The sequence below is a fragment of the Dromaius novaehollandiae genome, chromosome 2 (assembly GCF_036370855.1).
Source record: "Dromaius novaehollandiae isolate bDroNov1 chromosome 2, bDroNov1.hap1, whole genome shotgun sequence".
Lineage (NCBI taxonomy): Eukaryota > Metazoa > Chordata > Aves > Casuariiformes > Dromaiidae > Dromaius > Dromaius novaehollandiae.
Window position 1 is genome coordinate 70,180,940 of NC_088099.1, and position 27,289 is coordinate 70,208,228.

Sequence of the window (27,289 nt, forward strand, 5' to 3'; positions counted from 1 at the left end):
AAGCTAATGCTTTTGACAGAACCGTTTTGCTGTCCTAAATGGCAAATACAGTGAAACAGATTGCAAAACAGATTTAATTTACTAGCTGGAAATTGCCACTCAGAGTTGATATTAAACTGACATTTGGTTGCTAAAGAGGCACAGGATTTATTATTTCAGAGACAGTACCACAAATTTGTAAAAAGCATGCCTTAATGAGACGGGGGGAGACTGTCTGCTTCCCCACTTTTCAGTGCCAGATTTTATGAAAACACTGGCTGCTTAGTTAAGCCATTGAGACAGCTTAAGTCTCTATCAGTTTTGATATGCTTATTTAGAAACATATTAAAACTGATACCACTTTTATTTGCAAGTATCTTGCAAGGAAAGCGCAATGGATATAGTGCTGTATCATAAATCTATTTGTAAATGGTGTCCTGAGGCAATGTATTGTGGGAGGGGGAAGTATCTATGTATTTTACTGCTTTTTTTCAAAATACGGTGGTACAAACCAAGCTTTGTGTTTAACTATGCTGGCTGTTAAGGTAGTAGAAATTATATGCAATTTATGTGGTGGATTGTAGTCATACCAGGTCTACAGTCTTCTATGGTACAATCACCTCTCCACCCCAGTTACGCAGCACACCAGTAGAAGCCACTGTAGAGATCATAATAAAGAAAAGGATGTTTGTGCAGTTGTATATTAGGACGAACAAAGTATTACTTTTCAATTTGAAAATAGTTTCCTAGAGAAAGATATATTTAGGGGTGGCGTCATGAAGCCTCAGACAAGCCATTGCCACAATCCTGAAACAACCTACAGGTCTTTTGATTTATATTCTTTATAGCAAATATAAGTCACTTCCTTAAGCCCTGTAATCAAATAAAAATGTGTTCCCTCCTTTAACCCTTAAGGATATGTTCTTCTCTTGGTGTTCAGGGATTCCCCACACATCGAGACGAGAATAGACCCCTTCACTTTTAGTTGCACAAACACCATATGGCATGCATCTGGATGTCAGAAGATAAAAATTTAAGATCTTCAAGACAGCTAAAGCATGCAGATAAAATAATGCACTTATTAATGGAGATGCAGTGAGCTGCTCACCAGAGACAGAAACTCTAGTGAACAAACCTCTTTGACTCACTTAGAAAAGCCTGTGAACTCTCACAATTCTGTTTATTACGGTTTAACAGTTCTTTTGATGGAATGGGATATATGAGGTCTTTTAACATACTTTTGCAAAGGAGAAAACTTCTCAGCAATCATATACCATGGATACTCTATCTATCTATCTATACCGTGTGAAACCAGAACCAAACTGTTTTCTTCTTGTTGAATTTCTAGCTAGAAGTCATTTGTTACCATCATCTACAATAAACCATCATATATTATTATGTACCATATGTTGAAACTGTATTTAGACAAAGTGACTTCATTTGTAAATGAAGACTCTTAAAGCAATGTATAATAAATTAAGCTCTAAGGTAATATAGGATATTAAGGTGGCCTTTTCATTTTAAAAAAGTTACATTGTTGCAAAGTTCTCTTTTCCCAAGAGAAATTCTGTCCCGTTAGGTGCCACCGCAGCAGCAGCGCTCGTTTGTGGCGGCACCAGGTGAAGGACCAAGTAACGTTCATGCAAGAGGTCTGTTATAGCTGTGGCTTAGGTGCTCGGGCAGGGTTTCGAGAGGGAGAGCTACGCTGCCACTACCTGTGCATGCAGGGACCCAGTTTCAGTGTCTGGAGTCATAAGGCCTGAACTGGCACAAGTCCTGCAGTCTCTTTGAGAGCTGAGTACACCTACACTTACCAAGTTATATTCTGTAATGTCAGGGGGGGAAAAAAGCCATATAAGGACTCAGGGTGGGGTGTACTTTTTCTTTCTCTCCCCCATAAGCTCTGTCATTCTTGTAGATTTGGTTTGCAGGGCCAGTATTTCTGCATGTATCAGTGTCTCACAGCAGCGTGGGATTTAAAAGACTACCCAGTATATTCTTCAAACAATCTGTGTATATCTTTAAACTATTTTCCAACCAAAGTTGCCATCTAAATAATAAGTTACCAGGTTATTTTAAAGATTTTATTGCAATTTCGTGTTGAATATGTACATAAGAATACATTCTCTAAGTTATATATATATATATATATATATACATAAAATATCAAGACAGAGATTTAAAACTTTCTAAAATATTGTTTTGATTCTGTATCCAGATGTCAACCTCTGTAGCAGTAGAATGTGTCCCAGCTTACTTGCAGTTAGAAATGTCTTTTTGCCTGTAAAATCTTCTGTTGCTTAACTGGTCTCCATTGTCATGACTGGATTCTCATTATCCAATTACAAATTCTAAATCTTATCAAGGATGAATGACAGTTTAGGTTTCCTGCATAATACTTGATTTTGGATTATAAATGAATTCTGGTCAGCAGCACTTTCTTCTTGTTGAAGAGCAGTTTCCTGAAGACAGTTTTTGCTTCCATTTTGATGAAAAGGTCATTCACCGAATTAATGGAACTGTTAAAGGCGCACTCCTTTAACCCTTTCATCCTCTGGTATTCACTGATTCCAAATAATGCAGGACATGGCCTTCAGTGTATATAAAGTGTAGTTTTTCTTCAAAATAGCAGTGTAAAATCGGCATCATGAAATTCTATATGAAGAATGCTTCACCAGCTTTTGTATTCAATTTTGCTGCATGGGCAGATGATTTGGGAGTTTGAGTGGCTGCTACCAACACCAGTATTTACCCTGTAGTATCTTTATTTTCCCTGTTGGTGCAGGAAACAGAGCTCAGTGCTCAGGCTCAAATTCTAGGGGGTTACCAGTAGGGATTTTTTTTTTTTTTTTAATGTGAGTTAGGTAAATTTGGAGCCACTGAAACACTGAATTCCACATCAACTTTCTACATGTCTTCCTCCTAAAATGAAATTGAATTAGATCTATTAAAAGAAAATATCCAACTGTATAAACAGAGTTTTACAAAAGCTACTGATGTATCACCACCATGTAACTCCTACTCCTCAAGCAAAGGATGTACACTGGAGTTGGCTTCAGTGTTTCAGCGATAGAAACAAGCATTCCTAATGTAAATGACACTGTTTAAGATTGCCAGTAGCACTGCTGACCGTGCAAGGATGCTGTTCTCTCTACAAAGAACAACTCTGATGCTGAGGTTAGTAAAATAGATGCTTCGCTGCAGAGATAGATAAACATCTGAGGGTAGGACCTGAGGGTAGGAAAACCAAAGTTTTATGTTCTACAAACGGGTTTGCATTTTGTGAATTTGACCTCCTCCCCTCCCACCCACCAGAGAAGACGCATCTTCGAGCTTCCCAGCCAGAGAAGCTGAGAGGTTAATACTCCAAGAGCCCACATCCTTCTGAGGGGAGCGCAGGAGCCCCATGCTCAAGGGCCTCCCTGTCTCCTCCACTCTCTCTCACCCGAGCTCACACCAGCTTTGGGTACCCTTTAAACTTAATTTTAGCAGCAGTTACCAGTGTTTTGGGGATGCTTTAGCCCAATGTTCGCATCCCCTAGCTTGGTGCTTGTGTGTTGCCGCTATACAAAGGGAGCGAGCCGTCTGGTTGTGACCCTTCTCTGTCCATGAGTAGACCAGGGGCTGTTTCTCTCAAAACTGCATGGAACTCTAAAATAAATAAAAAAAAAAAAATCAGGTTCTTGCAAGCCCTGAGGAGGATGACACCCCTTGCCTCCCACTCCTTGTGCAGTCGTGCGGCCTTGATAGTCGGGATTGCTCTGTGACCCTGTACACCCTGCATGGTTTTGTCCCATACAGCTTACACAACCTGCGCAAGTGGGGCAGCAGAGATGCTCAGCTGGGCAGTTTCTCCCAGGCCGTTGTGGCTCAATAAGCCATTGGCAGGCTGTCACCAGGTCCTCGGTGTGGCTGGGTGGTTGCTGGGGCTCGCGGCTGTTTCTGCTTCCCTGTGGGGAGGAGACGCTCTTCCAGGATGAAGCGCCCTTAGCTCGCCTTAGGAAAAGGCCCAGCAACCTGCCAAGCTGATAATCCTTGTACTGAAAAACAAACCTGGGTTTAGTACATTTATTACTGTGGTCAATGATGATTTTCTAACCCGCAGTCCGAGTTACATACTAGGCTGCCATACCTCCCGGCCAGTTACCTGCAAAACGCATCCCGAAATTAGTATTTACCAAACAGCTGTCTGCCCTGCAAAACAGTACGCAGCTGTAACAAACACATGCCAAGTAAGGACTTAACTAGGGAAATAGTTTGTCACCTGGAAAAACTGAGCACCGGTGGAATTACTCTGTTTTCATGAGCAAATAAGTGCAGAAAGGCCTGAAGAGCGGGGCCGTGTTCGTGTTCACTGCTGCTCGGTGGGCTTGCGGTGGGCCGCCTTTGCTTTGGTGCCTGCAGCCTCCAAAGAGCCCTTCACATCCCTGGCCTCAGCGGCTGGGTCCTTCCGAGGTTCCTTTTGTCGTGCGGGTCTGTGTGATAACGTTCATGCCGTGTTACTGTACTACCTCGTCTGTCAGCCGGGACGTTCGTGACTGTTAACTGTAATGACTGTTGCCAGTCAGAAAGGCTACCACTGCGCTGGAAGCTGGGGTGTTTTTCAGTCTTCCTTTTTTTTTTTTTTTTTCTTTTTTTCCTGATTTCCATATAATTAGAGTGCATAAATAATTTTTTCTTTTTGTCATTCAAAAAAGTCTGGGGAAAGTATCAATCTAAGTGAGCACACTGGCTAATCGTCAGGCTTGTTTTATATGAAAAATGCACACTGACCTCACAGTGAATTAATCAATTAAAACCTGTAACCTCGTCGAACAAACAAGCAGTTTACGCCTTAGCTGAGAACAGTAACTCATTGCTCAGCAGCCTCTCAGCCGAGCAAAAGCACAAAGGCTGCCAGTTATAGCACGACATCTTTGACAAAGTGCAAAAATGACCAACCCCCCTGCCAACCCCCAAAATCCAGTCAACTTTGAAAAGCGAAATTAATTCACCAGATTAGTGCTGGGGAGTAAACTTCATAATTATTTTAAGTTTCCTTTTCAGTTTCGTTTTCTCCATCTTTTTGCCATTACCCGCATTCCTTAGATTTCTTTTTTCATATGTAAAAGAAACTAGTAACCCCCCAAAAAAACTTTTATTTTGAACGAACTTTTAGCATCGCAGTAATGTTTTCACCATTGAATCATGAAAAACCCTTTTGTTATTTCTCTTCTTTAACACATAACATGTTCCTCCTTTGACCCTCATTTTCCCTTTTTTTCTCTCTCTGCCCCCTCCCCCCCACTCGTGCGTCCCCGTCGCCCACCGATCTAATCCTGCCCTCTCGTGTTGGCTCTCCCCCTCCTCCCTCTGCCCCGCCGCCCTGGCTTGACCCTCCCAACCTGTTTGTTCCTGTTCCTCTCTTCGTTTGCAGCTTAGAGATGGCTAAAGTCAGCACCCAGACCGCTTCCGTCACGACCCCTGTTGACCTCAACATGAACCTCTCTCAGTCTGCCACCCCTACCTCCACCCCCACTTCCATGGCCGTGCTGGCGGCCGCCTCCGCCGTCACCGTCAGTACCCCCCCCCCCTTGCCAACTCTGCCAACCACCCACTATGCCGTTCCTGTCTCCAGTCTGCTTGGCATGAAAACTGTCCCACTGCTGGCACTAAATGCCGCGGCCGCCGCGGGGGCCACGGGGAGTTTGTCCGCTTACACTGCCAAAATTCCTTCGACGAGTGGGGTTAAGAAATCTGACCGCCAGAAGTTTGCTCCATATTGAAGGGAGGAGACACAGTGCAAGCTTGGCCAGCTCTACCAAGCGTCTGTGGTAGATCCTAGTTATCGAGGAAACAATATGGCATATTTCTATTTTCTGTTAAATTGCTAGTGTGAACTGTTGCCAACTCAAATTGTCTTCCACTTTCCATAATGACTTAACACCCAGGCACAAAGTAGCAACTAGTTCCAACAGCGAGTGGGCGCCCTGCCGGGACCCCGGCCCCCACGACGCGCCCCAGGGCTGCCAGCTCTGCACCGACCCTGGCCGCCAGCCCAGCCTAAGCAGGACACAGCAGGACAGCCTTCCTGCCAGGGCCACCGCCGGCCTGCCTTTCTACTGCCCCGTTGCAGCTGGGCATGACCATCAGCAAGGAGACACCTGGGGGGGCACGGCAAGAAAGAAAAATTCAGGCCAAATTTGGACACCAGGGGCCAACTTTGGCAGTACCTTATTGCTTACTGCCTTAGCACATAGATTTATAGCCATTCGAAGGGATCCCTCCATCCGCAGAACAATTTTTCCATTGCTAGTGCTGCAAATCTGCCATCTCTGATGCTTAGTGGCACCACTGAAGCCTGAACTAAAATGCTGGCCCAACGCGACCTCTCGTGGTCATGTTGTTGTGGAGGCCTCGCAGCTTCCCTGGTCTGACATTTACCTGCTAGCACATGGAGAAGGTTAGCAAGTACCAGAGCAGACATGTATATTAATACATCTCCCCAATAAATTAAGCTTTCTGGTTGAGAAAAACTTTTAAATGAAAATGATGAGAAGACAACAAGAAAAAAGAAATAGGCAACTGTGCGTTTCTACTGTATTTTTCAAGGATGCAGCAATTTTCTGTGAGGAAAGCATAAGGCCACGTTAGGGAGGGAAAGCAGGCTCCTTTTTGCATGCGGATATTTTACTCTTAAAGATTACTGACAAAATACTTGTTTCTCTAACTGCTTAATATGAGACACAAATCAAAGCTGCACATACTTGCAATTCTGTTACTCTCCCCCCCCCCCCCCCCCAGCCACTGTCCCTTTTGTAGGGCCAAAATCTGCTCCCATTGACATATTATACTGCAGTCAATGGAAGAAATCCCTGTGACTTTAATGGGAGCATATGACTTGTTTAGCCAAAATGAACTGGCCATTTCTTTTTCTTGGGTTTCTGTACAAAATACATTCCAATTTATGTTACTCCAAATTATGCATTTGGATGGTATTGTAATTATGAATAAAATCTTGTGTATTTCAAATGCCATTCAAAGGTTCCTGATTTGATAGCTCATATCCTTTCACAAGAACTTAATTATGTTCGGATTAATTAAGACCAGACATCTAATTGCAGCCAAATTGAAGAGAGCTGGGGGTTGTAATGGCTGGTTGCTAGCTGTTGGAACTAGTTTTTAACTGCATTTTCTGTTTGTCCATCCACCTTCTTTTTAATTTCTGTTGCATAACTCAGTAATGCAATATTGTTTTCTTCACCACTTCCAAATCCAGAATCCCATTAGCCCACCATGTTCATCCACTTTGCACTCCTTGGACACAAAGCTTTAACAATTGAACTGTATTCAGTGCATTTTAATATAAACTAAAAACACAATGCAAATGCAATACTTTTTAAAACATGGTATTTCAAAGTGTGTTATAATTATTGTATAGGGCTAAGTACTATTTCAGTATTCTGTGTCATTTCTGTATTCTGTGGGCTTTTCTTCACCTTAGTATCTTTGCACTAAGTTTTGTCACTGTAACCGTTTGTAGAACTGCCATTGTTACAGTTTGCACTTATCCAAATGGGGGTTTTGGTTGTTTCTGTTGGTTTTTTTGTTTTGTTTTTGTTTGTATATAATGAAGGAAAAACTGGAAATAATGTCAAGGTACCTCAGCTATTTAACAGCTCTAGAAAACTGCTGTAAACTTGTTCTGGACTATTGTAACTGTTTTAATAACTGACATTTTAAAAAGAAAAAAAAAAATACAACTCTGTGAGAAAACTTGCCTGCATTGAAATGCTGTTCTATGCTGGTTGTACTCAAGTGTTATTTTTTTAATAGTGAGAAGATTTTTTTTTCTTTTTTTGCCTTTTTTTTCCTTTTCTTTTCCTCGTTTTTGTTCCTACATTTTAGGCTGTCTTCAGAAGTTACTGGCCTGGGGGCTCTGTAATGTATCTCATCATACCCTAGTGCATTAGCCACCAGACAGGACTTTTCCAAAGCCCCATGAGACAATGCTTTCTATGGACTAATCTACAGAGGAGTTTCTGCCATTTCTAACTTTCTTATTATTCTGAGACATCAAAAGAAATACTTCTTTTACTCTTTAAGCAACTGTGCTTCCTAACTCTTGTGTTGCTTTCATTACTGTTCCAGTTTTAACACTGTTGTGGCTCATAACATAAAGCAAAGAAAAGTTATTTTCGGGGGTTAATTTTCATTGATGTTCATGCTTTGGCTAATCTGTATAAAAGCATGGGCTGTTAGTGTTCTAAATCATTGTATTCAGCTAGAGACTTGACAGTAAATTAAATGAGACGTTTTTATAAATAAATTTTTTTCCTGATTTAAAAACAATGTGGTAGCATACAACTGTTGTGTTGTTTAAAATTTGTTCTTTGTAATCAAGTTGCTAATTTGTCATTTGAGAAACACTATTTTATGGATTGTCAAACTAAGATCATAGACAAATTGCTTGTTTTCATCAATGATTAAAGGTTTCATATCATCACGCTTAAGGTCCCAGTGCTCATTGGGAAAGACTACAACAACTATGTAATACTGGCAGTATTAGGAAGTACGTTAGTCCATTGTCAGGGATGAGGAGTCTTAGCATGATTAGGCAGAGCCAGATTGTATAAGTAGTACAGCAAGCAGTAGTTCTGCAAACACCTTCTTTGGTTTTTAGCAAAGCTGCACTTGGAGTACTTCTCACATAGCATCAAGAAGACAGAATTTGGCCGCTATAAGAAGCTACTGTTTTGTATTATTTCCCATGTGTTTTCCTATACTAGCTTTAAGATCAGATATTGGGGAAAGAAAAACAAGAATGAAAGAACAAGCCTGGATACTGAGCCTGGTATTGTTAAGGGCCTTCCTACTTTTCACACCTTTATTCCCAGCAGCACTGCTCAGTGACAGGGCTTCTGGAGAGCACCACATTTCACCCAGTTAGGAAAACAGGCCAGCAGCTGGGAGGAGCATTACCATTTGCTTTAAAAAGAATGTAATATAATGAGTGGAAAGCTGGCCCATGGAAACCACTCATCCTACCCTAAAACACTGCTTGAGCTGTTCAGCTCCTTGTTTGGATCTGCTGAAGCACTGCAGTCACAAGTTACCCCTTCATGCTAAAGTGAAAGAAGGGGGCTGGATCCAAGTTGTTGATATATATAGAGCATTTCTGGTTGCAGTCTGACCACCCCTCCTTTTAGGGCACTGGAAATCTTTAGGGAAGTGAGATTCTAACTCTGCAGCCTCCATCCCAGCTCTACTGAGGTCTACACTTACCTCCTGGTGCTCTGCTTGGGGTCCTGGCTTTCCAGACTGTCCAGACTGGTTAGTTAATGGTGCATATCACTATTTATTTTCCTTTGAATACAGGGTGCAGAGAGCTGCTGTGTGTCTGGGTCTTGAGTCCAAGTCTGGAACTATGCTATGACTGAGATGCGCATACAGACCTGGAAACTTGTAGCTGTTCCCAGTTTTTTTAATACAGCCATAGCTACAGAGCACATTCGTGACACTAAAGCCTACAGAGGAAGGGCACACAATGCCTTGTTACATTCCCAGCATCCAGAAAGCATCACCCAGTGTTGAATTAGCTGTTCCAACCCCTAGGTTGGAAGAACTACTGCCTGTACTGTTCATCTTCTCACTGATAAAATCCTGCCTTATTATTACTTAAAATATATTTAACTGGTCTTACTCTTGAAAGCCGAGGTTGCTTTCAGAGCAGGGTCCTCCATTTCCAAAATAGCTAAAGCTATTTCTCTGGTCAGCCTGGCTAGCGTAAGTGAATAAAGAGAACACATCACTGCAGTCCAACACCGTGGGTTAGGACTTTGCTCTCTCCATAAGACTACAAGGCAAAGGGTGGCAGCAGCAGCAGCAGCAGCAGCTCTGTCATATACACCATCTTTCACATACATACATAAATAATTTCTTTGCACCTTTCAGAGTCAGCTAGAACACACTGAGATTTAAACAAACTTGTTAAGGGATATGTTTGTGTGAGGGATGAGGCGAGGTAAGCTAAACATGCATGAACACAAGAGGGCAGGGGAGAGAAAGTCTTGAGAGTGCTTTTTCCAAAAAAATGGCACAGGCTGAAATGTGATAAGATCAAGGCTAATGGAGATTTCATTTTTATGTAATGATTTTAGTTGGAAAGGGTTTCTGAATGGCAGGAAAATCAGTGGATAAATTTAACACACAAAATGGGCAAGCAAAAACCAAGAAGGTACATCTGAGGGGGGGGGGTGGGGAGGGAAGGAAAAAAAACTATGAAGGTTATCTAAGTTTGAAAACTAAACCAACTCATGCTCAAAGTTGTATAAGAGGACGCATGTGTCTGTACCTGAAAAGGTCATTCAATTGTGAGCCCCCCAAATGAAATAAAAATCCAAATGAAACACAATCTCCAAATGAAAAACACATTCTACAGCTTTCACATCACCAAATCAGTAGCTGAGTTGTGGCAAACATCTCAAAGGAATTGAAGCAGCTGCTCAGTTGTATTTTTCTAGTTTAAAAAAAAAAAAAAAAAAAAAAAAAAAAAAAAAAAGGAAAAGAAAGTGAGAATGCTGGAAAGCAGAACATGGAAGAAAGTCAACCAGCAAGAAAAAAAAAAAAAAAAAAACCCTAGCAGTATTTAGCCACATAACCTAGTCCACAGCTAAAATGCAGCATGCTTTATGTTCTCAGACATACCAGAAAGCACCTGTAGGCCCTAAGGTGCATACTTCTGCCAGTCCATAGGAAGCTAATAGCATCAGTCTCATGGTGCCAAGTGTGTGGGCACCTGGTAAGTGCTGAAGCCTCACTGGTCTGCAAGGGCTAGATGTTTCAGTGAAGTCACATTAGATAGACAGTCTTAAAGCATGCATTGAACCTTCCCCACCTAAATCAGCCAGAAAGAGATACTTTCTGATTCTTTTTACTCTTAAATACCAAACAGCATGAAAAAAAATTGCTTCTCTGGGATGGGGGAGATCCAAATTCAGTTTCTTCCACAGCCTCAATCTGAGTTGAATGTATTTCAGCACTAGTTACATACCTGGAGCAGGACCTTCCCCTTCTCAGGTGAGTGACATAATTATCAGGCAAGAAAGTCACACGTTCACTAGTTCAATTATCTTATGGTAGCACAGCTTTTACCAGGAAAGATTGCAATCGTTAGGCTCAGCCAGATCATAGGAACTGCAGGTTCAAATCAGAGCATGCAAAACAGGGATTTGACTCTAGATCTCTTACAGCTTCAGCAAGTGCTGTAACCACCAGTTAGCAAAGGCCTTAGTCCCTCAGCTATACTTTATGAGGAAAGGCTTGGTTTAGGGGCCTACATGAGGTAATTGTTCCTATTTCCTTCTCCAGCCGGCAAGCCAGGATAGTTGTAAGTGAAGTGATAAACAGAACATTAAATGAAGGCATATACTGGAAAACTGCTTCACAATACATTTCACAACCTTGGCCTGAATGACACTTTGTAGGCATGCAAGGCTATAGTGCTTGTCTTTCCACTGAAGTATATTTACTCCAACAGTGAGGAACCCAGGATGCTAACAGAACTGCGAAGTTTCTGCATCACTGCATGTGGCCTGTCACTTTAGAAACAGGCATACATCCCAAAACAGTAGCTGAAATGAAAAAGAGCTGATGTCTGCTTTCCTAGTGTACAATTTCTTGATTATAAAAAAATAAATTGTAAAATATTTGTAAATGCTGAAAATATTTGCACAATCTGACTTTTCTCATTAACACTACTTCTAGCTCAGTGTTTCTGAAATGATGAAATGCAGACAATTTAATTAGAGTGGCATGTAATAAGCAAAATTGGCCTCACCTCACATTTAGTTTACAGGGAGCAGGGAGGTTGCCAAATGTAAAGCTAATGCTCTTTTTAAACCAAAAATGTTGTTTCTGAAGCAAATTTTACAGCAGTGTGCTTTAATGAAGGAACATTCATTATCTTTTCTTCTTCTGCCTCTCTCCCCTCCCCTCCTTGATCACTTTTGGACTCCTCCACACCAAATACCTCCTCCTGTAGCAAATACAGCTGTTTTACACATCTGCTTCTTGAGCAAGATGGCGGTAGCTTAAAATTCCTTCATGATGGAGGAGTTAGAACACCAGACTGCCATTTCCAATTATTTGCACTTGCTTAACTACTTAACTTGAACAACTGCTTACAACTTAACAAGCATGCTTCAGTAGAGGCAGTAGCAGCCTGTGGCTCACTGCTCCCTGGGGAGCATGGTGTTTGGAGCTCCATTTGAAACATGCACATGCACACACAGCGCCTAGGGGTCATTACCCACTAAGCTCTGGAACAGCAACTTCTTTTGGTGGCATGAAATTTCACAGTTCTCCAATCTGGGCAACGCATGCCATCATTATATCAATAAATAAGGATTACAGATGCTAAGCTTTCCCCTTTAATTCAGATTCTTCATTTTTTCTGAAAGTCCTAGATGTCAGATTTAAAATATTCTTCAAATTCCCCTGTGCCAGAGTGCCATCTTCATTTTTAACTCTGGCTATGGACAGGGCTAATTATTAGGACTACTTTCATCTCAACTGCTTAAAAACAGAAGAAAATATAAGCTTTTAAGAAAGTTCCAATTTTTTTAAAAAAACAATTATTTGCTCTGATTCATCACCTAGCAGAACATCTCATCAGAAATCAATCATAAAACTGTTTTCCAAAATTGAGGGCAGATGTAACGTATAAATTATTTGTGCCTATGTTTTTCTAAGACACAGTAGGTCATTTATCATGACATACTACCCTGAGTATTCAGCAAGGTTGGGATAATTCCCTTCTCTCCCTTACTGACATGCTACTTTGCTAAAAAGCAGGTTGATTTCTTGCTCTCTTGGCACAACAGCACATAAACGTCAATGGTCTTGCAGGACACAGCTAGCAAAGTCACTCCTATCTATCTTCTTCACAAAGCTCTCTAAAAGCTTTGTGTTTAAAGTGATGAAGAAATGTAGAGTTACTCCTCCACTGTTGTCACTCCTTCCAGTGAAAACTAATATACAATATTATTTATGGATCTATGAGATTTCTCTAAGGAAAGAAGCACCAACTCCTAAACAAGCAACAACCAAGAGGAACCAATGCTGTCAGTTACTTCCTCAGTAAAACATATCCTGTCCACTGCCTGACTCATTGTCTGGGCTATTTCAATAGAAATTATGTCAGGGTAATGAATAGAGAGAGTGCTTGGATGCAGAGAGGAATGATTCCATGTTTATTCCTGCCAACTTTTCCCAATATTGATTAAAACAATGGATTCTACTGCCTTGAATTTGAACGTACAAGCTCTGTAATAACTGACAGAATGAAGAAGGACTCTTTAAAAACGAGCAGTATAGAAGATTTTTCTGCATTACACACCCAATCCTAAAGACTGGTAACTGCCTTTACCTTCTTACTGCTAAGTATCTATAAAGAGGGCACCTGAACTAGAACAGCTGCACTGTTTAATGCTCAGTTCCCTTCCTATTTATCTGCAGCTGAAAGTATGATTTATAGATATATGTATAAAATGGAAGTAAAAGTTTAAGTTATAAACTCAGAAATTAACCTTTTTTATATTGTAAAAACATACTATATGCCCATGATGCTCCATATAACCTGCACTTAGCCACGTACGTTTCTGACATTAAGAATGATTCTAAAATCCAGCGTTCAAAAGCTGTGAGAAATGAGTTCAGTGGAGAAAGGTAAGTAGAACAGCGAGTAGCTTTGCTTAGTTTTTCCAAGAGTGAAAATTGGCCATGGGGGGTTTACACAAAACTGTCCATCTGTTAATACCGTATCACTTTCTCAGCTTAGCATTCTTTCTAGTGAAAAAGACAGCTTGAGACCTTTCAGCACAGCATGAAGCACCATAGACACCTTATAAATTGACATTCAAACTAACATTTCAAGCTATAGCAGGAAGTGCCTTTTTTATTTCGGTTTTGGTCCAGCTAATATTTCTCTAACTTGACAAACCATAATTTGTTTCAATACCATGAATGTTTCTTTCTAAATCACAAATGTTGGTACCTTAATATCAGTAATAATTCACACAAGACTGCAGTGTTGAGTTAAACATTTTTAGTAACACCTACTTATATCTATGGTTAGTAAATTAACCAAGAAGCCAAGGCTGTAAGCCAGCATATATGAACAGGAATAACAGATACATCAAATTGTTAAAGACCATTGCTTGAATTTTACTTTTGACAGCTTTATAAACATACAGACCTGGATCCAAGGATCATGGAAAGTAGAAGTGGTAAAATAGCATCTCGCAATAAGGAAAGGGCTCCCAGTACAAGAAGTGTTTCTTCAAAAGGAGGCAAATTAAACACAGCCTTAGTGTGCAACATTGTTTTCCCCTTAATTACTTAGTTAATGAACAGCTTTGAGTGAAGTATATGAAGAGGTCTTAAGAGCAAAGCTTGCTTTCTCCCTTTAGAACCTGACTTGTTTTAAAACTTTAGAAAAAAAAGAGGAAGTATTAAGCTATTCTTTCACAACTTCACTTTGTGATAAAAATTAAATCACATCTCCTATTTTTCAAAAGTCCTCAGTAACTCGGTAAATTGGTCATGTTTTAAGATTTGCAAAGGTCAATAATACATTTAAAAAAAGAGAGAGACACATTTACCAAAGCTCAAGATAGTTTCCGCTTTGTGGGTCCTAGTTTTATCCTGTTTGTGGGTTCTTAATTTTACTTTTCTGTTTGACAGAACAGAAAAGATGCATTTTAGATGCACTTATCTTAGAAAAAACTCCAGTATTTACACCTAAATAAATGATTTTACCTAGTCACGGTTTCCAGTGAGCTACCTTACTCCCTGACATTTTATTGTGCTTTCATTTAGTTATGCAAATATGTAACTGCTCTGTTTTCCTACCTCCAGTTTAAGTGTGAGGTATGCTCCGTTATGACTGTACTAAGCAAAATGCCAAATGCCAAAAAGGGAAGTCTTCAACACTGACTGTGTCTTTCAGCAGATCACAAAGTACACACTCTGGAGAAGCTGCTGCACAGCATTTCTGAGCTTGGCATATACATACGCATCAGAGAAACTGTAACAGATCCAGAAAGACTTACATATTTTATTGGGGGAAGGGGGGAGGAAGAATCAGAGGAAAGAGTTCTGAAACTTTTAAAATAAGATAAATGCATAAGGGTTTCCTTTGTTCCACCCCATCATGGGGGAAAACACTAACATGTTTGCTAGTTCTTTACTTCCATACATAATGACGCAAATCTCCAACTTACTGTACAGGTCTAATGTTCCCCAAATAGAGCTTCTAAAGTTACTTTTAATCCCATTAAAATATCTCTGGTAGGAAATCAGTAATTTTAACTGGAAAGTTACATTCAATCTTGTAAAACATTTGCAATATACAGTTTTTACAGCATGTAATACACCATTATAGATGTACAAAGATTTTTTTCTTATACAGTTGGCTCTTTACCATCTCACGATTCTCTTTAAATAAATATTTTAACACAGACATCTCACTTCTGATAACAGAAGTACCATCACAGGTAAAGAGAATATCAACCATGTTGCAGAAATGCTACAACAAAGCCCCTTTCACCCGCCAGTCTTGAGAAAGCAAATCCTGCAATTCTTCTTCATCTTCGCTACCAATAGTCTCATCCTCTTTCTCTTGTGTCGATCTTAATCTCATGGCTTCTTTAAATTTCTCCTTCATCAGATCCTGGCGATTACGCAACAGCTCAACACGGCGGTAACATTCTCTGTTGAAAAGTAAACCACCTATTAATATTTGTGACCTTTCCACACTAAGTGGATTTTCTGAAGTGCTGCATTTTGCTTCTCCAACTCTACATGAAAAAAAAGCTTAAAAGCTTCCCAACAATAAACACGGTCTTTCAGTACGCTACTGCACCTTCTCTGTATTAATCCACCTTCTCTGTATTAATCACGTGGAAACAGAACAAAAGAGAGGAGAGGCACAGGCAATTCTCTAACAATGAGATCTAATCCAAACATAAAACAATGGCACCACCATCGCAAATTGATTTAAGAACACAGAACCAGTATCCACACTTCCATACAGGAAGAGAATGAATTCTTTGCTCCACTTATGTTTTTCATATATGGTAGAAAGGTGAGCATTGGCTATCACCTTTTATATCTTAGAGGTAGCATCCCTGAACTGAAGACAGAAGAGTAACACAAGTGCTCATATTCCTTATCTGCTTATTGAGTGCTAAACTAGGCCTCTCGACTCATCCCTGACTTTCAATTTTGCACTTATTTTAAAAGTTCTATTTTCAAAAATTATATTAATAATAATTCTAGCAATTTTTTAATATGATATTATGTTGAAAATGCCAAGTAGGATAAGCCTCTCTGATTGAAATACATCTTTGCTTGTTTTATTCTTACTTGCTAGGAAGAGTCAACAAGGAAAGATTACTATCTGGATCCTATTTCCTCTTGTAAAACTGCAATAGAATTACTTAAAGGCAGCCATACCTGAAGATATGAAGGCTAAAGAAAACATGAGTTTCACTGGAATTATTTTGATTTGTAGATTCTTTGTAATTTTCCACCAAGAAACAAGAAACATCCAGGTAACCAAAAGGAATTTCTAAACCAAAGGAGGTCTGCACAGCTCGAAGTTCAGTAACAGACATCACACTGGCATTTTTAGATAGGTACTTTGTACTTTTAATGGCACTTTGTATTCCAGACCAAATTCATCATCTCAGATGTTTTTAAATCATGACTCATAATTCCAGTTTACTTCACCAGCATCTGGGAAATGTTCTTGATCAAAACTGAGTGAAACATCCTAAAGTTCTTTGAAAGACAGCTTGCTTTCTAATGCTGAAAGCCCATGGGCACATATGGTTAAAGGTAAGCTTCTGAAGTTGAAACAGAGTATTTAAAGGTAAAACAGAAGACATTTTCTCACCCTGCATGGAAGACCTGCTTTATCTGCAGAATTTCTGCTAGAATATTCTGCTAGTAGTGCTCTGAAATAACCTGCACTCAAAACACTCAGAAAGCTACAAAAATGGTCTTCTAAAAGTCTATATGGAACTTTACTTCAGGGAAAAATCATTATGGCAGGATTGAAACTCTCTACAAATTTCTGAATGTTTTAGAATTTTTCTATGTACTATAGCATTTTAAACTACAGGTAAAAATGAATGCTCAAAGACAGTCAGCTTTAGCTCAAGCTCTCTCCAAAATAGTATGATCATTGTTAAAAAAGACATTCCTTTACCATCAAATCTGAATTTGAAGCCAATGCTATTGTTACTACTGCTGATCATGTGTAACACATAAATCTGGCCAGGTGATTTTAAGTGTTGCTTTAATTTTTAGTATCTCCTTTTTGCTGAAGGCTTTGTTAAAAATCAGAATTATTTTTCTTTTCTATCAGTTGTACATGTTAAGCAACATGATGATAACAATCTGTTACACTGAGCTGTGTTTCAACATACTTGGAGTTTAAACGAATGTTTCTCCAATTGCTACTTTTTTTTTTTTTTTGGAAAAAGTGACTTCACGTAATGAAGTGCATTATTCAGCAAAACCTTTGAGTAACTTTTGTTAGAGACAAGGAGAGTTAGCCACAGAACAGTACTTTCAGCACAGCAAATGGATGGTCAAAACACAAATCTCATTATGGAAATTATGCTTGTTTGCTGTGCAGAAAAATCAGACCTTGCTTTAAATAAAAGTTGTTAAATATGTTCGCATAAATTCTCTCAGAATTCACAGAGAAAAAATTACTCAGAACTCACAGAGAAATACAATTTAAGACATTTCATGGGGGCAAAAAAGGCAGTTTGTTCAAAAGATTTACATTTTATCACTTCATTTTGCCCTTGCCTGCTTCCTATTTTCAGTGATCCTAGTGCAGTCTCTCTTAGCAATAATTATATAGGTTTGCACCAACAGTCATGTTCTTATTAGGTATCAGTTTGAAATTTAAGGGAATCTACCTTTGTCCTCCAAGTCAAATACTTAGGTGATTAATGAAAAGTAGTATCATAGAAGATTAATGTTAAAAATGTTTATGAGTCCAGTCAAATAGATACCCATTCCTGCTGGAGAATATAGTCTGAGGAAAAACTGATCTACTTACATCTGCTCATCAATTTCTCCAATCTGACGATCTAGTCGTCCCTCCTCATCCTCTTCTGCCACTATTGCTTCTGAAATCTAAATTAGAGAGGCTGTAAGAAAATTTATATTCATCCCAACTTTCACTGTTGTTCTTTTCTAATGTCCATGTCTTCCCTCCCTCCTCTTCCCCCACCCCAAGTCAAGTGTCTTATAACTATCAATTTCCTATACACGCAGTCCTATTCACAAAAGACTCTGGAGGCATATACAGAAAAAGACTTTGTGATCTGGATTAATTTTAAATCGAAAGGACACAATGAAAAGTTATGTTAAAAAAAAAGTTAGCTCCAAAGCAGCCAAACTACTTTTTATCATTTTGAATTTTTCAATACACTACTATTTGAAATGCAGCATAAACAAACTATGCACATCCAAACTCTGAGGCTGAAATAGGAACACTCTCTCAATACTTGGGACTTAATTACACAATCTTATTGAAAGTAATGGTTAAATATACCCACTAGATGCCGAAGTATTTCTAACTTGTTATTTTTTCCAGCATATACTTTCTCAAATCTGAATGTCTGGGAGATGCTATGCAATCAATGGTCCACGCGTAACTGAGAAGATTCCTTCTAAGCTGAAGAATTATCTGAATGGCTAATGCTAGCAAAATGTATCCACTAGTTTTTGTATGAACATTCACTGCGTTTATAGTGCTGACTGCTTTAAAATGAGCAATGATAGATTTTTTGCACCACTTCGCAGCTGACATACGAGCCATTATTTACAGTTAAATTGAAGAAAATTGGCAAATACTCAAAGGGAAGAGTGAGAATACCAGGTATCTTTAATGTCAGTTTCACATTGTATAAAAAGGGCAGATAAACACCTGCTCTGGGAAGACGTTCCATGCAATGCTAAACAATAAGAAATGAAAGTACAGGAAAAACTGTGGCCAACTTGTCATACACAAAATCTTCTTTTACTTTCCCAAAGCTTGGGGTTCCTTTCTAGTAAATTTAAAGTAACAATATAACCCAGATCACCTACACTTTATAGATCTTGCTTCAAAAAGGCAGGCACATGGGGGCAAGGGGGTTGCTTGGCTTTTAAGGTTAAAATATGAATATATCTCATCTAAAAAAGAGCCTATAAATAGTCCAATATTTGGATACAGAAGACTGATCTGAGGTATCTGCTATCTTACTTACATGTAATTTAACTAGAGTAACTAGATATATTGATGACTGGATCCTCATCAAAAGTTCTTTCCACTTAATTTTGCTCAAGTGGAAAACGTAAGGAACCCTTTACTCACTGATCAAGCACATTTAACTACACCCCGTATAGAAACAAATAGCTGATAAATGCAGTACGTCAGTCATTCTGCAGATCTGCATGAAACTTGTTTTCTGTATTATGTATTGTATTTAGAATCAATAAAAACAAATTCCATTACTTACTGTGTTGACTTGTCGCATCGCCTTTTGAAATTCATCCCATTCTTTGTCCATTTGATCTTTTGGAGCATCAACTTTTCGCACCTAAGGGACATGGAAAAACAAGTGTGTTAACAATTAATGTCAAATCACCCTTTGGGCACTGTAAACTGAAGAAACAGGAAAAGTATTATTGCATTTTCTAAGAAAAGTCTGGTCAACATACTTCAGTATAAGTAACATATAAGAACAAGATGGTGCAGCAGCTGTCTAAAGATTCTGGAGGAAAAAAAAAAAAAAGACTCTACTCCTGGATTAAAATGTCATATTAAAGAACAATTGACAAGGAACGGATGCTGTGGGATGCCTAAATTAACAGAAGTGATCAAGCCTGGTAATTTGAGGGTCCTGTAATTTTACTCTATCAAGTTTTAAATTCTTCCACGAGCTGCCTGTTCAATCGTATGTAGCAGCGCACCTCAAAAGCCCAAAAGTGGTGAATTATCACCTTTTAATGTAACAAAGTATTACATGATTCAGTAACTAGTCTGACTACTCCCCTATATTTCAAATCTAGTCTGATTTTGTTGGCCAGCAAAAGAAATTCTGCAGCTACGTACCAATTTAATACCTGCAAAGCTTTTTCTTTCGTAGCAAAGAGCATTAATTAGTAAGACAAGATGACTGAAAGAGTAGCAGCTGTAAGAATGCGTTTAAGATCTGCAATGATGTAATTAAAAACAGACTGTGCTTTTAGCAAAGCACATTAGCAAATAAACCAAATCACCTACCCTTGTAACCAAAACTTCCACAAATAAAGAGTGGAAGCTGTGGCATGTATCATTATGTTAGATGACAGATTACATCTGGCCCTAGATTGGGTGGAAATTACAAAACTGGGAGAAGCAAGCAGTTTGGACAATGATTTGTGGTATCTTTTTGCATTAGTTTTGTTTTTCCTTTATTCATTCCTCTTTTCTGGCAACACATCAATCATCATCATGGTAAAGACGACTGTTATGTACATGTTTTGCTCCTGAATGATTATATGAAATCCAGTAGAATGAATTAGGTTTATAAAATAAATTAAAAGTTTCAAAGCAAACTACATATTGGGAAGTAATATCCATCATTTCATTTTTCTGTTTTGTGATTATTTCTAATGTGTGTATGTAATGTGTTATTACACATTGTGGTCATCTTTTGTAATTCATAATTATTTGTATTTGTTATAATAAATTTAAATACTACAGATACCACTTTTTCTTGAAATATTTATCTAATCCAGAATTGGCATGCTTTATAACCCTGATGTAAAGAATCATCATTTTTCAAGCCCACAACCTCCCTGCCAAAAAGCCCACTGGAACTTCTCGAATTAGATTATTCTGTGTATGACTGCAGCACAAAATCACTGCAACTATCTCAACGTAATCAATGTCATAGACACTTTCCTCCTTCTTCATATTAGCTACACTTAAGAAGAACTGATTAAAACAAACAGCAGCAGTAAGCAGTTGAAGGAAGAACCTGTTGGAACATCTATCCACTTGTAAATTTTATCAGCTGAAGAAATGACCTTAATAAAGATCTCTGACTAGTGTCCTCAACAGATAAAAGGACATCCACCCTTCTTGTTAGACACTCCTGCTTTAACTAGCCACCCAGCTCATGGTGAAACTGAAGTATTTGAAGAGTGCAATACACCACTTAGTCATACGCAAAAAGAAATAGAAGTGTCTTTTTCAGCTACATATTTCAATATTCAGAAATTCATTGTTCAAAAAGTATCTGAACATGAGCGCATTCACATTTGCCAACGTACTCGTGTGCATGAGTGGTGCCAAAAGAATCCTGCCAGAGCAAATAAGAGACACACAAGCTTGTAACTGTGACAGCGGGACTAAGTGAACATAAAGAAGCCTTACTCAAAAAGGTCTCCTAATCAGAAGTCATGGCTCCACCTCACCAACAGCTTTCCACAGTGTGATCAAAAGAGAAACATATTCAAGGAAAACAAATATAACTTTGAAAAAAATGCAAGTCCAACACACTATTATTTTGATAAAGATAAGAAGAAAGCCACTGAATCTGTGGTAAATCTTACAAAAATATGCTTTGCATTTCAAAAATCAGTGTTCTTTTGATCATCATTTGGTAATGTGCAAGTTGCAGGATGATAATAATAATAAAGAAAGATTTTGATCAAAATTCCAAGATTTTTAATGGCTGGTTTTGGACAAACACCTTGAATGCCCCAACATATTTTCTCTTTTTTTCTAAGCAGCAGAAAAACCCCACAGCAGTAAAAGACAGAGTTTAAGATCAAGTTTGCTGCTGTCGTATGCCAGGAGTAAAGATTAGAGTGCATGCCACAATCTAGTTGTTTTCATTCTAGCAGTCTGTATAGTATCAATACAAACTAAAACCAATCCTTACACTTTTCAAGAGGATCTCTCAAAGCACATTACCTAAGCATTTTTATATTCTCAGTTCAGGGAGGCAGAAACTGACATACGGAAATGCCTTTCCCAGGGCCACTCACAGAAATAAAAACAAGCGGATCTTCCAAATCCCAATCCAGCATTTTAGTCAATGAATAACATTGCTTCTTTTTTCTTTAACTCACAAAGGAAACCAAAAATACCGTCTGAGAGATGGTTTAACAAACTCTTCTCTCACACACCCTTTTCATGTCTTCTAATTAATACAGAATGAAATAATTCAGTCATTTTCTTATATTCTGGTTATTAGTCATAACTAATTACCTGAAAAAGCATCCTTACTACTCAGAAAATTATGATATCTGGCAGAAAATAAATCTGGCAGAATAGAAATAAGACCACTTACTTTTGCATCCACTTCAGGATCATCAAAGAACCCTTCTGGTAAAGCTTCAGCCGTGTTTTCTTTCCTGAAATGTTGGGTTATTATTATCCTGAGTTAACACTTTATAACTTTTTTTTTTTGGTGGAGTTAAAAATAGTCAAGAGAAAAATCCATTTTATAAAAGGACCTAGAAATGAAGTAATTTTTTTATGCCCTGAGTTTCATCCATCAAAACTCATTTCTTCAATTTGGTCTTATCTAACACACAAGGAACTGCACAGACAGGTCTAAAACTCACTGCCAAAATACAAACTGTAGCTTAGCCTTCCTGAACTGTCCTTTCCAGTGTGTTGAGCACCCAAACATTTTAACAACAGAATCTCTACTTTTGACAGCCTAAGCCAATGTCTAAAGAAGTGCCTAAGCGAACCAAACCATTATTAAAAGAACGAGTCAATGGTTTTCTTTAAACAGTAAAAAGCAGTAGTTAACACTAAACTTCAAAAGTACCCTGTATTGAGACCTGCAAATACAGATATCTAAAAGACCCATTGCTCCATTTTTTATTCTATCTGTAGGATGTCAAGTATCAGCCTGAAATGATGCTAGATGCTGAAGTTATACACAGACTATTCTGGTTACAAGATAACAACAAGACAGATTTCTGAATGATCACAAATATTTTCAGGAAGGGTAACATTTAGTTACAATTCCCAAATTTATCAATATTTCATTCAACTGCTTACCTTTCAACTACCTTCTCTTGTATCTCTGGTTTCTGTATGGATCCTGAATGGGAAACTATAGGTGCAGCTGTAGTTTTGCTGTCAAAGAAGTCTATAAAAAAAAGGACAGAATCCAATGAAGAACTGTACAAGCTCCTATACAAAGTTCTGACTAGAGAGGAATTTAAATTAATGCCTTACTGAATCAAGCAAAAAAAGCGAGACAGTATTCCACTTGACAACCTCACGCAATTACAGCATAAAAGTGATAAGCAGGCTGAGAAAACACTATAAAATAACCAACTACCCAAATATCTCCCCCCCTACTCTCCTTCCACATCCTAATCAGCTAATAGCAGTAATTAGAAAAATAAAACAAAACCCCTCCATCACACAGCTTCTCCTTACTGAATCACTTACTACATTCATCATTACCTGTAGGTAGAGAATTAGCTATTACTTCTTGAGTTGGAGGTGGAATTTCAGTTTTATGTGTAACGGATGATTTGTTTGAGTGATCTTCCTGTTCTTCCTCTTCATCATCATCATCATAATTTCCTGACAATAAACTGGGACCTGGACCCTTTGAAAGCTGTTCTTTTGCACCATTTTGCTCTGTTTCATCAAAAAAATCTGCTGGTAGCCTAGTAAATACAATAAATAAATATTTGAAACTTCACAAAAATCAGTAACAATCTAGCATCTAAAGTCTATTTAATCTGTGAACAATATGATCTTTGCAATGTTTTGCAACATACTAAACCGCAGAGCAGCTAGTGTAACCATTGATCAAAGGCAGCACATAATTGTTGCTTTCTTTTAAAGTTCCTCAGGAATGTTGAGGTTAGTACTGAAAACACATTCGAATTTCAATTTTTGTACTTGTATATTCACTGTAAGATGATTTAATAAAAGTATCCTGTAAGAAAGCGAGGTTTCAGGAATGCAAATTATTTAGATAATACTATGTTCACACTCAAAGTTAATTGTACCTGTGTACCTGCTGTGAACATATTAAATACAAAATTCTTAGGACAGTGGTGATACAAACATCACCTAAACCTGATAATCTTCATGTATAATACAACTACTTATTTTGGGTGCTACTGCAGCTCAGAACTGCAAAGAAAAACCCATTTTGAAACCAGGAAGAGCTGCACAGGCTCAGCAATGAAAAAATCCAGATTTTTTAGGATATCTGCAGGCCTCCAAGCTGAACATTTTTCCCAGTGTGATTTTAAAATTAATCATACCGACCAATTTTATGATGAAAAAACTTCATAACTGTGTGATTTTATACAGAAAAAAAGAATTCCCACAAGGCAACAATGTCTATTAGGGTCAAGATAGTAGGGCTCAATGTCAATGTAAGATAATAATAATTCACCCTACGCAGAAGTGTACAGGAGACCTACAAGCCTCATGTGATATCTCCCAATCCCACATGGATGTCAGAATATCCTCAGAAATCTCAAATGGTACCAAGATGCATATGTGAGGACAAACGACTGATTCCCTTGAAGTCAAGCATGCTTACCTCTTTAAGAGACAGACTTCATCTGGAAGACAGGCATTTACATGAAAATATCTTAATAAAAATCTGTTCATGAAATTCATTAGCAGGTTTGGTGACTAAATATTTTTTGCACTTGTAGTATATAATTTTTCTTCAGGCTATCATGTTTTTTCGCAGTATGCTAGCACTACAGACTGGCATGCATGCCACAGTCTTTCCAGTAGGCCACTTTCATTCTAGTAGACTGTATAATACCACCATATTAAGCATTAAAAGTCCAGTAATTATAGTAGACTAATTCTTGTTTTGTCACAGACTCTAGAGTTAACACCATGATTTTCTTATTTACACAGAGGAAGATGCTGCCAAACTCAAGACTATATATCCACATTAAACACTGAACAGATGCAGGGATCTGCCAATTTGTATCTGTATCTTTACCCTTAGCTGGGAAACAGAGATGAGAAAGAACAGGGTGCATAACAAAGTTCATACACAGTTACAAAAAACACCTAAGATCTACTTACCCAGATGTAGATGTGTGTGGCTTGTCATCTGAACCTGTATAACAGTCAAGAGTCACTTCTTACAGTCTGTTCTTTTAAAAGAAAATATCCCTCAAATAAAGTCTTACTACAGCAAGAAGTTCATAAAGATAGTGTCTATTAACATAACTCCTCAACTGATGCAATTTAAATGTTCCCTATGACTGTCAGGTAGTACCAGTGCTACAGAGTTCCAACTCTATGCACACAAAAAGTTACTCTCAAAGATGTAGTGTTTAGTTAAGCCTAGCATTCTGTCAAGCCCAGAACAGTAGTTTGTCTTACCATTCTTAAAGAAATGTAAGAATAATCCTTGTGTATGAACCACGGAAAACAAAGTATTTTGAAAGCACAGAGCCGAGAGTTCTGAAACATTTGTTTTCACAAATGCAGCACTTTCAAACATTTACATATTCAGTCCCCCAGAGGAAGAGATTTAACTACCTTCTTTCCTTTAGCACAAAGTTTCATGAATGGTTTGTGGCCTGATGGCTTGATTTCACTGAAAAGGAATACTTCTACTCCTAGGCAAGTGTTTCCACTGCTTAATTTACACTGTTTTTCGTTCTGTCTGGACCAAGCCCGTCACCCCATGACCTAATTTAACCTACTAACCCAGAAGAAAACTAGCTAACCTACCAAAGTAGCAGTTTTCTCCTGAACTGGCAAAGATACACATTTAAAACGCAAAATGTCGGATTCTGCCAAGTGCTTTCTAGGTATTTTTATTCCTTTACCTTTTGCTCTCTTTAATTCTGTATTTTCTGCGTCATTTTTTCTCTTGACAGGATGAGATGATGTGCTAGCAGCTGAACCAGTTGCTATCTGTTTTGTGCCTTTTAACTCTGCAACTTTCTGCAAAGTAGTACAAAATTCAGGAGGCTATCAGGAGCTTTTGAATTGCAGTTCAATATACAGCACATGTAGAATACTTCATTAAAATGAGTTAATATTTCTCCGTAACAAGATCACTAAAATAGGCATCACCAATATCAAAAACAAGACTGGTGTTTGTGTTAGTCTCTTGTATGACATGGGGACAGAGGAAATTGACGCTTGCATGAGGAAAGACTGGGACTGGTAATGTTTACAGCAGAAAAACACTGGAGTAAAAAGCAGTAGGCTCGACCCATCCTAAGGCCCTCGAATAGGAAACGTTTTAAAAGGAAAACACAGCAGTAGCACCGTGCCTTGCCACAACAACCCATTCAGAAAATAGGCACGAACTGGGAGTCGCTCAGTTCTGGTCTTTTCCCTTAGTACTTAGTGGGGAATGTTTTCTTACCGACCCGTGGCTACCACTTGATAAGATACAGACAAGTCCAACTACGGAAAGCTGCAGACACCTGACAGTTAAAAGCCGCTGCTAACATGGAGGCGCCTAAGCATTTCTTTAACAGACGCGGTGAGCTGAGCCGAAACAGTCACCCGGTAGCCGAGGGCCTGAACGCGGCCGCAGAGGCCCGTAACCCCGCCCGCCGCCATTCCCCGGGCCCGGGCCGCCGCTCACCTCGCGGTGCTGCTTCCCCAGCGCGTGCGTCGGCCACAGCAGCTCGCTCTTGACGGGCACGTTGCAGAGCGCGCAGCTCAGGTGCCCCAGGCTGTTGTACGTGCGCCACCGTTAAGGGAAGACAAGGCGCTGCAGAGCCGCCCCTTCCCCCCTCACCTCCCGCCGCGGAGCCGCCCGGCCGGGCCGTCCCCCCCCGCGCGCCTCAAGGAGGGAAGGGCCGCGCCTGGGCAGCGGGGCGGAGGATATTTGGCGAAGGGCGAGTCGATCCGCTTCTTGCCCGCGTTCTGCCGCTGCTTCTCCCGCATGAGGCGCCGCAGCTCCTCCTGCCGCACCTGCTTCCGCCCCGCGCCCACTCCGACCGCCGCCATCTTGTCCGGCAGCGCCGCGCCCGCCTCCCGCCGCAGCGCCGGGCGGAGCAAGGCCGCGGCTCCGCCCCGCGCCCCCCACCGCGTGCAGGGGGCGGGGCGGTGCTGCCAGGGCCCCGCCCCTCGGGGGCGGTTCTTCTCTATTCGCCTGACCTCACTGTCCGCCCTAGTGCAGGAATTCAGCTCTCTGTCTTGGTCACCTTTTGCAGTATTCAAATTCTCCAAACGCCACCAGAACCGGAGGCACCTTACCCAGATGCCTTCTGGGCTCTAAGG

At 39.5% G+C, this 27,289-nt stretch overlaps 2 protein-coding genes across 9 annotated transcripts in view; one reads left to right on the top strand and one right to left on the bottom strand.

The window, feature by feature from the left end:
• LOC112983031 (poly(rC)-binding protein 3-like) overlaps positions 1 to 8,464 on the top strand; it is a 507,597-nt gene extending 499,133 nt beyond the window's left edge. For 7 of the 8 annotated variants that reach the window (XM_064506732.1, XM_064506736.1, XM_064506731.1 and 4 more), the window contains one exon: positions 5,396 to 8,464. In XM_064506732.1, coding sequence (XP_064362802.1) covers positions 5,396 to 5,744 — 349 coding nt within the window. In that variant the 3' untranslated portion in view covers positions 5,745 to 8,464. The remainder of the gene's footprint in view (positions 1 to 5,395) is intronic. The other variant, XM_064506737.1, reaches the window with a different exon arrangement.
• Positions 8,465 to 14,050: 5,586 nt separating this feature from the next.
• ZNF830 (zinc finger protein 830) lies at positions 14,051 to 27,072 on the bottom strand. Its single transcript, XM_026099870.2, has 10 exons — positions 26,895 to 27,072; positions 26,649 to 26,748; positions 25,876 to 25,993; positions 25,121 to 25,154; positions 23,513 to 23,721; positions 23,099 to 23,189; positions 22,374 to 22,437; positions 19,548 to 19,628; positions 18,101 to 18,177; positions 14,051 to 15,731 (listed from the first exon to the last, which is right to left on the bottom strand). The coding sequence occupies exons 1-10, from the start codon at positions 27,014 to 27,016 to the stop codon at positions 15,548 to 15,550; spliced, it is 1,080 nt and encodes a 359-aa protein (XP_025955655.1). The 5' UTR covers positions 27,017 to 27,072; the 3' UTR covers positions 14,051 to 15,547.
• Positions 27,073 to 27,289: the final 217 nt, after the last annotated feature.